Genomic DNA, 11513 nt, shown 5'->3' with positions numbered 1-11513 from the left:
GCTATTGTGCATGACATGTTTTTATTTTTAACCTCGGCAAGAAACTGATTCACACACCCACTCTATCTCTAAAGAATTTGAACCCTAATCTTCTACTTTAGAAGGGAAGGATTTAAGTTTGTTCAAAACTAGTGATTTCATAGTTTGTAGACATATAATTTACTTGTATTTGTTTTTGTAAAGATCTCATTGCTAATTCTTTTGTCACCCGAATCAGAGTTGATAAAACTTTTATGTCCTAGTTAAAGCAGTTTCTGTTGTAAACGTTAGGATTTTAAAGATTTTGTTATTCTGAACGCTGTTGCATTTAGTTTCGGTGAGATTTTTTTTAAGTTTTTCTTATTTATTTGGCTTGGAAATGTGAGATGTGGTTCAGAAAGATGGGTGTTATTGTTGAGAGTTTTGTGGTGGGTTCATGTGTGTGTTGATATGATGATACATTTGCAGAGAATGATTGAAAGCCAGCACATGGATTCATCCCCTGAAGTCAATTCTGTGTTGTTCAACTTGAAATGAAGAAGAGATCCTCAATACGACACATCATTCTCATAATTTGCAAACAGTTCTGCAGACATTGAGAGAGAGAGAGAGAGATTGGCTTGAAATGGCTAGACTTCATTCAGGTGAACATTATTGCGTCATTAGGCAATGAGAGTGAGCCATTATAGGCGGATCTAATTTTCACCTTTGATAAAGAGTACAAAATTCTCTCCGGCTCTTCCATAAGAGGAGGGATGAGAGAATTTGTTTGATTCACAAATTTAATTAATATCGACTAGAAATCTATTTCTTTTCTTATGCAATTTGATTATTGGTCTCATTCAGATATTTTCTTTCATAGGAATACGTTCAATAGCAACTGCGTGTAAAAAATGTCTGATTAAACAAATTTTAAACAGAAATTGAAATGGAAAAACATGGTGAAATCAAATGGCGAGTGCAGCCAAGGAAGGAAGATGACGCACATGAGGATTGGGCCACTAACCTCACGGGTGGGTGGGTAGGTGGGTAAGGAGAGAGAGACAGCTAGTTGGTGACACCTCTAGACACTAGCGTGCACCTCAGCCCACCGGCCAATATGTATGTATCAACATACGAACATAATATACATGTATGAATGTATATTATACTATATGTATATATGGATATTATATAGTAAATTACAATAATTTGATTGGACTGAAGCAGGCTGTTTTGCACGTTCACTCATCAGGCTATTCATTCATTAGCTGGCACCTTTTAATTTCATCCCAACCACCCTTTCTTCCCATCCCATGCTTCCCCTTGGGTGGCATCCAAAACAAATATAATAGGGATTTCATCTTTCATTCATACTTGTAGCGTACACTGCTTCCTAATTGTTATCTTCCACCCCTTATTTCATAAAATATACATACATACATAGACACACGTGTATTTGTGTGTTCTGATTATATGTTTCATTGATCTAAACTCTACTTCTGAATATATGTTTCGTTGATCTAAATTCAAACTCATACCTGTTGTTTGTCCAGTGCACCTTTAATAATATTTGTGCCATTAAAATGATATATGAATATACTTTAATAATAATTTAATTTTTTAATTGTGCCAGCAGCATAAATATAAATATATATTATATATATATATATATATATATATATATATATATATATATATTTAATATCAAAAGATAATTAACATACTATTCTTTCACATCATAAAGCAACTCAAAAGGGAAAGTACATGTAGCAAGTTGATTTTTAGAGAATTAACCTCACTTACAAAGTGGAACTTCACTATTTAAGCAGCTAATATAGACAAAAATGTCAATCAATCCTATAGTTTTATTTAGTAATCATATGCATGACATTATATGAAAACCTCTCGTCTCAATCTTTGGTAAAAACCCCAAACTAATCCACCAACCACCACCACATTTGTTTTGAAGAACTATATTGGAGTGACATTACGTGAAAGTGAAACCCACTCACTCTTGTCTCATCTTTGATAAAAAAAAAAAATGCTATCCTAGGGATATATGGAAATATGCTATCCTTCTCGTGATCAAAATTATATACTAGGCACCCGGTAAATATATATATATATATATATATATATAACAAAAATCCTGAAAAAATATGTTAAAAGATCTTTTAATACGTATCTTATTGTGTGAAATAAGGAGTACTCATGCCAAGTTTACTATAGAAAGTAAATCCTTAAACTCAACTTTCAATTCTCAGTTAATTAAATAAGGGACAAATAATCTATTTTATAATTTAAAGCCACGGACAATTTGAGTTCAAATTGCAAAAGTATAATAAATAAAAATAAACAAAATGGCTGTAAGGAGTACAAGGAATATCAAGAAAAACAACTAAATTCCAGGTTAGAGTTTGAGCAATGTAAAATGCTTAAAATTACATAAGATTAATAATAAGAAGATTCGACTAAAAGATAGTAATCTTTACGAAGATTTCCCACTTCATCAACTTCATATGGCTTACTTACATCCCACCAAGTCACCATCTCACAAAGATAGAAGTGACATATTTAAGGAGACAAAACTATATATCAGATTGCGCTTTTTCTTTCCCAGGAAGCACATATAAGATAATCATCACTGAAACGACGCATGGCCTGAAGCAATATTTAACCCAGTAAGTGATGTACATACGAAATTTTAAACTCAAAACACCAAACAGAATATACAAAATAATTCTCAGAAAGTCGTTAATGCTCCTGCAAAAACAGAACAGCAGGCTCACTGAATTTCTAGGCATAGCTTAATGTATCCACATGAAAAATCAACGATCCAATATTGGCAATTTGGCATGTACAGATGTGGAAAGCAGGTCTATGAAATGCATTGGCACTTCCGAGTAGCCATTTTTACAGGCTAGCATTGCAAATTACTAGAAAGGTCGTTTCATTTGCTGCACAAACATGTGTCAAACAAGTTCTGTAAGGACAAAGCAGAACAGTTGCCAGGATTCAAACAGTTGCCGAAATGTTGAAACTCTCGGCACCTTCAGTTATTCGCTACAACAATGCCAAGGCATACCGGAATAAGCAATGAAATTACCTCAGTATGCTATGTTAAACAGTTAGAGAATGATATCAATTGCGAAGTTTAGAGGAGATGATTTAGGCATCTTCTGTTGCACTAGGATTCTATGATCATACAATCTTATGATCCAACAATACAAAATTGATCAATATCTCCCAAAAGATCCCAGGAGGGTAGAATAACTATTGAATCCTTATAAAGATTGTAATAGCGGGATTTCAAGTTGACTCACTATTCTACATATCCTACTGTATAGCCTTATATTTTTCTAGTATTCCTTTTCTAAAATTAGGATGGTAACTCGGATATAGTTATATCAGAATATTCTTCTATAATTGACTCTGAAACTACCCTTTTAAGATGTTTCAAACTAGAACAAAATAAGGTCACTTCATTCCTCCTTTCTCCTACTTTAATTACTAGTCAACAATGTCTAAATCTTAGATCCTCCCAATCCATATTGAACTCCATACTTGATAATTGTTAATAAATTAATAAAAAAGAAAAGAAAAATTGTCTTGAATCACACGTTTTATTGATTAGGAAAGAGAAATAGAAAGAAAAACGACTGAAAAGCCATGGATCTTGATCAAAGTTAAAATAACAGCTGACACTATCCTCATGCCTCCATATCCCTAACTTCCACTCCATCCACATTTACAGATCCATGACAACTCTTCTTTGTTCAGCATTAATGGACATCGGTCATGTGGTTTGAGGATAAACAATTGAAAGATGGAACAAAGATTAACCTTAGCTTCTCCCTTCAGGATCAAACCCGGCACATGAAGAAAATTAGGTGGTTTATAAATTGAACGGTTCGTTGTGTAGGAAAAATTACATTATATATATATATATATATATATATATATATATATATATATATTCCGATAAGTAGGATAAATTACAGAATCAACAGGTCACTTTTCCATAAATGGGCTAAGGATTAAACCTAGCCTTACTCTATCTGTGGCCAACCCCAAGCAAGAAAAACATATTTGATCAAATGGCTTGTTATCATTGAGAGCAGTGAACCTCATGAACTATTGACCGCTGACTTTTTTTTATTCACCCCACATATTTCTAATATTTTTAGGGCAATTGCTCCTGTTTCTAAATTTGTAATGTAAGCCCAACTCCATCCATATATGCTTAGTGCCTCTGCACAAGCCAATTTCAGATTTGCAAAACGAAGAAACTGCATCAGGTAGTTTGAAGGTCAGCTTAAAATCTTAGTCAGAACTAATGGACATTTTCTGCTATTAAAGGATCCATGTTACCCAACATTAAATAAAACATAAAAACACATTGTTAAGCTTGTACTATGAGCCTCCAGCACAAGCAAAGAATTTAAACCAGTGAACTAACCCTTTCCCATTAAGAATCTATTTTCCTCACCATTCTATCATTGGAAAGCAAAATATAGACTTTCCCTGTCTACCAAATTCAATTCAGTGAATAAAACATAATTATACTCAAGTACAGTGGCCAATAACAAAGATGAAACTACTAGTATGCAAATTTTCTAACCTATGACTGTCCTTGGATTTATCCGTTTCCCACCACATCTCCTTGAGCTGCCCCATTAACGGCCAAGCCTCGGATTTTAACATCATAGAAAACTTCTTCAACTCTTCTTAGGTCATACTTCATTCCTGCAACAAATGAGATTAAAAACTTTTGCAACAACTCGAATAAACTATGAAATTGTTTAAGTTTTCAAAAAACAAGGTATAAATATCAGAATCAATGCCTACCATCAAACTTCTTGCGCAAGAAATCATTTCGGAGATTAAGCATGCGGAATGCTGCATGAAGATCTGTTAAGAACTTTAAAACCTTTCTTGGGCAATCATAATCCCCAGATGTCACTTGATTCACCACATACCTTGGCTGCACAACCCAATTACAATATTCAACTTCACCTAAGGCAAATGGCACATACTACTGAATGCTGACATAGATCTTCACATCAGTTCAAAAAGGCACTCCATCAATTTCAAGCACTAAAACATGAAAGGGCTGTGCCCAAGAGCAATCCTCAAATTCACTATCAAGGCAACAGGAAAGCCATAAAAATTATCATGCATCGTGCCTTTGATCAATAAGAAATTATTCATATAGAACACATTTGCAATTCATGACGACTAATGAGCATTACATTCCAGAAATATTTACACCCATTGCAGATGTTTGTCTTCCAAAATATCCTAAGTACATAACTGAACATTTTTCTTTTCAAATTTGTCAAGTTTCTACCAATTTCAAAAAAAAAAAAATAAACACTCATTTCCATCAAAAAGCTACATATATACAGAGTCAGAAAAGACAACCCAATTACAATATTCAACTTCACCTAAGGCCAATTACACATACTACTGAATGCTGACATAGATCTTCACATCAGTTCAAAAAGGCACTCCATCAATTTCAAGCATAAAGCATGAAAGGGATGTGCCCAAAAGCAATCCTCAAAATTCACTATCAAGACAACAGGAAAGCCATAAAAATTATCATGCATCATGCCTTTGATCAATAAGAAATTATTCATATAGAACACATTTGCAATTCACGACGACTAATGAGCATTACATTCCAGAAATATTTGCACCCATTGCAGATGTTTGTCTTCCAAAATATCCTAAGTACATAATTGAACAATTTTCTTTTTAAATTTGTCAAGTTTCTACCAATTTTTATTTATTTATATATTTTTTTAAAAAAAATTCATTTCCAGCAAAGAGCTACATATACAGTCAGAAAAAGGCAACAGATCAGATTTTTTTTTTTTTTTTTTTTTATTTGAGCTTGGTGGATGTTTCTTACCAGTTCATTGGACATAAAACATATTCCTGCATGATAACAAGACAACAAGATATTACATCAGTAACGTCTATTAAAAATGATACATGACACAGATCAATTACTAGAAATGTAGGCAACTTTTCATTTATGCCAAAACAAACATAAAGACATAAAATTTCCTTTAAAAACAACAACCTCCTACGCAAAACCATTAAAATTTATAGCAAGTTCAAATGATATTCATCAACAGAGCACACTCTCCAACCCATAAAAGGGGTGGTACAGCATGGTGGTAATGCTCCTTTTGGTAGGAGCAAAGAGTTAAAGGAAGGGAAGGGGAAGGGGAAGGAGATGAGGAAAAAAACAGAGGGATAAAACAGACTTCCTATTCTTTCAAGAGAAGGGCGGCTCTCCAGCTGGGTCCGCCAAACCTTCTCTTTTCTTTTCTTTTTTTACCAAAAGAGGATAAGGAAAGCATAAAAAATATTAATAAATAAATACATAAAAATAAAAACCTTTTTTTCCCTAGGATACCTTTTCCATCGCACCTACCTTCCCTCTCCCTCCAATAAAACATAAAAGCTACAAATGCATACAGAGAAAATTGTGAAACAAAGAGAACTAGAAAAGCTAAGGCAAGGCAGCTCTAACTCCTTATGGTCTCCGTAAGGCTCAAAACCAACCAAAATCCAACTATATCATATCAATTTGTACCCACCCAGCTTGTTTCTTATGCACCTCATGTAAACACTTGTTCACGTCAAATTATCATGTATAACAAGCATTGGTGTTCATTAAATACTTATGGAAGGATCTTTATATGTGCCTTCTCTTAATTGAATGCACCACCAAACTATTGTGAAAACATACAAACTTACAGATATAAAAACAATCACTAAGACTTCAATAAAAAAATTCGCCTTATAATTATCTAATAAATAATTCTAGCCTTCCTAAGCAGGGAAATGCAACAGCAATTTCCTCATCTAGTGAAGACTAAGAATTTAAGCCTTTAAACCTTTCTGCATTCCAGAAAAATAGAAAACAATCTAGTACTCCGGGTCTAGGAAAATCAGTATCAAGAACTCCACCCTTGTCCTGCCGTATTTGCATCTTTTCTACATAAGAGTGAAGCATGAACAATCAGCCCTGACAACTTATAGATCTAAGAAAAGGAAACCTTAAAAAATCTGTCTAAAACCAAAGTGAGGGCAGCAGCAGGCAGAAAGGGAAAATAAGTAAGGACATGATGAAATCCTGAGAGTATGACTGTGGGCTGTTCTTATTTTTCTTTTCTCTTCTTTTCGTTTTCTTTTTTGGTGGTGGGGTTGGGACCGTTGGGTGGGGGAGATGAATTCCATGTCCCTCCAATGCAGTGAATTCTAAAGTGGCCCGCAACTATTTAGTGTTTTTAAAGCTTTTACTGTCAAAACAACACTATCTTAACTTGGCAAAAGATAAATACTCTGCATAACCCGTAATTAAGAGAGATGGGATTCAATTGCGGTGTAGAAGTGTACGAGTTAGTTAAACCTTAACAGAAAGTGATCTAGTGTTACAAGGGGTCCTTGTCCCACATCGGATCCGGATGGGAAGTGAAATGGTATTTATGGATTGGGTGTTAACACCACCTAATAACTTAAGCTTTTGGGTTGGACCGTGAAGCACCCGGCCCGTTACACCTAGCCTTCTGGTTCAATTTGCCCTTCAAGGCTTAGTTCTATTAAAAAATGTCACCCAAGTGCTAGGGTGGGCCAACCAAATCCGAACCCAGCTCAGCTGTCCCATTTGTTGATCCCCATACACAAACACATAGTGGAAACTTTAAAGCACTCACCAATAAGATAGTCTTCGATGTCCAGTCCAAACTCTGAAGCATCCACTGCATGATTGATAAAAAAATAATAATAATAAAAAAATAAAAAATAAAAAGATGAAAGAGATAAAAGAATGTTAATAAGGCAATTTTTAAAGCATTACAAGTTGTTAAGCAATTCATGTTCATGGCTAGCCAGCATAAAAATAATAATAATAATAATATAAGGCAAGTAACAGCTGGAGTTATGAGTTCTTTCTCACCCATCAAACAATATGGAGGAAATAATGTAGCAACAAAACTGTCTTTGCCAACTTATATGTTTACTAGGTTTGTCGTGTACATGAAGCAAACAAGACAATAAGCTACTTATTACCAAAATCTTCAGTCTCATGTCCACATATTTTTAGGATTGTGCATGACTAAGATAAGTTCTTTTGTTTTACAATCTCATATATAACAACTTTAAGATTCTAAACAAGGTCAATATATTTCAAATTTGACCCGAACTCTTGCCTAGGAGGATGGCATGCAAGGACAAGGAGAAATGTGAGATGGTGCTTCTAGGTTTTGCTTCGTTCAACTTCACAACTGAAAGCCTCTCAAGCTTTCTCATTTCTTGAAAGTTCTTCTGTATGGAAGAACTCAATTTTATAACTCTACAATCCCTATTTTGAAAATTCAATACCTCAACCAAACACTAAACTTAGCTTAACAATAAGTTCATTTAATAAAGGGATGAAAAATAAAATACACCCCAAAAAAAGTCATGCAATCAACAACGACAAATATAGGTTGTTATTATGAACAACCGAAGGAGAAAGAACATACACCCAAGTTTCCCCTCAGCTTCAGTATGCATAAGAAGACTCCCTGTTTCTAGCCAGTGCATGAAAGCCAGCAGCGAGACTACAGTTTGTGTCTCGCTCCTCCAATCCCCATTATACCTAAATATAACCACAAAAACCACAACTAGTAACAATAATTAGCAAATGAAAAGAATTAGAACCAAACTAACTTTCATGTGTCCCACTCACCTATAATACTGCCCAGGGCATTCATGAAGAATTTCAGCAAGACGATTATAAAGCTCCTTCAGCGCACCAATTTGAGCCTTGGCCTTCTCTAAAACATCTAATCGTAAATAAAAGAATAGAAAAAATTACTCCATGCCCTAATTTGAAATGTTATTAGAGAATATTACACATCAAATTGTTAAAAGGGAAAGAATATATAATGTTTAAGACAGCCACTCTTTGGAGAAGTTAACAAGATCACGATTCAGTGATTAAAAAAGAGAGAGACAATAGAGTGGGAGTGTTTTTTGGGCATACTATGGTGAAATTGTTTAGTTGATAAGAAATGTATGAAACTAAAGAATATATGAAATAATATGAGAAGCAAGGGTCCGTGAATATAAATGCGTATATAAACATATAAAGAACAATTTACACAACTGATCCACTAGATTAAATTAAGGTAGTGAAGGCGAGTCCCTTGAGATTGAAAACCAAGAGACATTTAACCTTCACACAGAGTTCCACTTTCTTCGTCAGTTCAATTCATAGGAATCATTTTGGAAGTTCGTTCATCACCTCTAGAGTAAAACATCTTGATCATTTCATTAAACAATCAAGAAAAGTATTTACAAAATGCTAACCAAACATAATATTGAACATTTTCTTATCCTTTTCTGGCATTTTTAACGAGAACCAAAAGGAAAATAAAAAAAATTAAAAAAACCTCTCTCGCCCCCAACTTTCTCATCGTCCAAACAGAGGCTACACCTAAACCCTAAAATCATTACCAGGGATGGGACGAGATTGATGAACGAGAAGCAGACTGGAATGCATTAGCCTTGTGGCTGATTCGATCTCCAAAGCGACGGCCCGAATGCGATTGCGTAAGTTTCCGGAATCTTCCATTTGAAGACGGAAGTCCTCGAACTGCTTCTCCAGTGAAGGAGAAGAGGGAGGCGAGTGAGTTTCACCGCCCGCCATTGAAGACAAAAGGCAAGATAATGGTCGGGACGTGTAACTTCTGCGAAGAGAATCTGTAATGGCGGAGACAGTAGGGACCAGAAAGAGAGTAAAGTTAGGAGTAGGGTTTAAGGAGCGAGAGAGCGTGGTGTAAGCGTTTCGAAACGCAGGCTTCATTTCAAGGTTTTTAATTCGTCTCCTTTTAGGGTCTATATAACACTGAAATAGTGTTTTTTCCTTTACTAAACAAGTTCACAGCCAACCCTCAAAAATATTGTATCGTGTCACTACTTGTATAATTACCACTTCAAAAAAAAAAAATTTGGATGTTTAAAAATATTTGGGATTTATATAACAATCTCAAAGCACGATATGTATATATTATACATGTCCTGCATCAAATTGATAATATTATGGGTAAAGTTTTTGTCCTCTAATTTTTATGCAGTGTTGGGTAGGATGGAAAAAAAGAGGTGTGGAAATAAAATATAAAGGAAGAAATGAATGATGATAAGGGCTAATTTGGTGTGATAGAATAAATGAGAATGGAATTGAATGGTTATTCTTTTTGTTTAAAGGTGGGATGATTTTAATGGAATGATCATCCTCCGAGAATAATGATTCCAACTTTAAAATTGACACCAAACACGAGAGTGAAAAAAAAAAATTTATTCCATTTCACTTTCTTTTATTTTATTCCATCACGCCAAATTAGTCCTGAAGGACTATGGGGGGGGGGGGGGGGTGGAACCATTGAACAGTTGCAAAAAATGAAAGTGAAAGCAGATTAGTTTCGAGTGAATGGATACTCTAAGATAGAGCGAGAAAAATTAAATTTGACTAATTCAATTTATAAAACGTTGGAACAATTAGAAAACTACAAAAATGAAACCATTAATTTTAAACAACAAATGGCAATTACTCAAGTCGGACAAGGAGGTTTCCAACAAGCCTTACAAGAAGCTCTAGGAACTCTGAATAGTTATTTTATTAATGAGTTACATTTACGTACCATCAGTGTCAATAATGGCATCTTTGGGGCAATAAAATAAATAACTGATTAGTCCTTCTTTGACCCATCTTCCTCTTTTACAAATTTTCATTCCCAAAAAATAGACGAAATAAAGAAACAAAGACAAGTGAACTATTATAGAAATTTTAAATTAAACATTATTATAAATTATGCAAGATTTAAATTACACTACTATCTTTTATAAATTGCAATATTATAAATATTATTAAATATAATAATAAAAATAATTAAAACTTTCTCTTTCTTTATCTAACTTAGTAAATTATAAATTTATTTTCTTCTCTCTTATCCAATCGAAAAAAAAATAAAAAAAAACATATATATAAAATAAAAAAAAATTTCTTCCCTAAAAATATCACATTTATCCCTTATTTTCTCCCTTTCATTCAAATTTTTTCTTACCTACAGAGCAGAGCATCAAAGTAAATCTAAATTAGAGTAAATATAGATTGGAGCGATATTTGCAAGTCCAAAGAAAGTAGTGGTTGTGGAAAAAACATTTGTTCCGAAGCATGTGTAACACCTGTTTTTTTTTCTTTTTTTTTCAATGTAACACTTGTTTAATGATGATCAAAATGGTTGCTCTTTGGGCAAAACAATCTGTCCTTTAGTCCTTGTATATATAAATAAAGCTGGTTCTAGCATAAATTTTTACAGCTTGGAGAATTAGGTAGGCCCACGTAGAAGCATAATATAGGTTGTCGTAACAAGAATTGTTTTATATTACCAAACGGTGTTCTAGCCCAATAACTTTTTTTTAAAAAAAGTTAAGCAACTGACATCAGTAGTAAATATGTACATAGGTCGGCCTCTTCGGCCAAGCAGTCC

General features: G+C 34.0%; 1 protein-coding gene across 2 annotated transcripts; it reads right to left on the bottom strand.

Moving 5' to 3' along the window:
* Window positions 1–2346: 2346 nt before the first annotated feature.
* LOC132293407 (uncharacterized) lies at window positions 2347–9866 on the bottom strand. 2 transcript variants are annotated; one of them, XM_059790878.1, is made up of 8 exons: window positions 9481–9865; window positions 8711–8807; window positions 8505–8620; window positions 7695–7739; window positions 5879–5904; window positions 4810–4945; window positions 4583–4707; window positions 2347–2622 (listed from the first exon to the last, which is right to left on the bottom strand). In XM_059790878.1, the coding sequence occupies exons 1-7, from the start codon at window positions 9827–9829 to the stop codon at window positions 4601–4603; spliced, it is 876 nt and encodes a 291-aa protein (XP_059646861.1). In that variant the 5' UTR covers window positions 9830–9865; the 3' UTR covers window positions 2347–2622; window positions 4583–4600. The 2 variants fall into 2 exon arrangements, with proteins under 2 accessions (XP_059646861.1, XP_059646862.1); XM_059790879.1 differs by lacking the exon at window positions 2347–2622 and having other exon boundaries at window positions 4305–4707; window positions 9481–9866.
* Window positions 9867–11513: the final 1647 nt, after the last annotated feature.

The sequence above is a fragment of the Cornus florida genome, unplaced genomic scaffold (assembly GCF_030987335.1).
Source record: "Cornus florida cultivar Cherokee Brave unplaced genomic scaffold, ASM3098733v1 CherokeeBrave_3.0.0_Hap2_Chr02, whole genome shotgun sequence".
Classification (NCBI taxonomy): Eukaryota; Viridiplantae; Streptophyta; class Magnoliopsida; order Cornales; family Cornaceae; genus Cornus; species Cornus florida.
This window is presented reverse-complemented; position numbering and strand designations above follow the sequence as displayed.

What these genes read in the sequence shown, in the direction of transcription:
- LOC132293407 (XM_059790879.1), bottom strand. Translation starts at nt 9,829, where the DNA reads ATGAAGCCTGCGTTTCGAAACGCTTACACCACGCTCTCTCGCTCCTTA. An exon ending in AGCTGAGGGGAAACTTGGGT is followed by an intron (nt 7,740 to 8,504) that starts GTATGTTCTTTC and finishes TCAATCATGCAG; the next exon opens with TGGATGCTTCAGAGTTTGGA. An exon ending in GTTTTATGTCCAATGAACTG is followed by an intron (nt 4,946 to 5,878) that starts GTAAGAAACATC and finishes TGGGTTGTGCAG; the next exon opens with CCAAGGTATGTGGTGAATCA.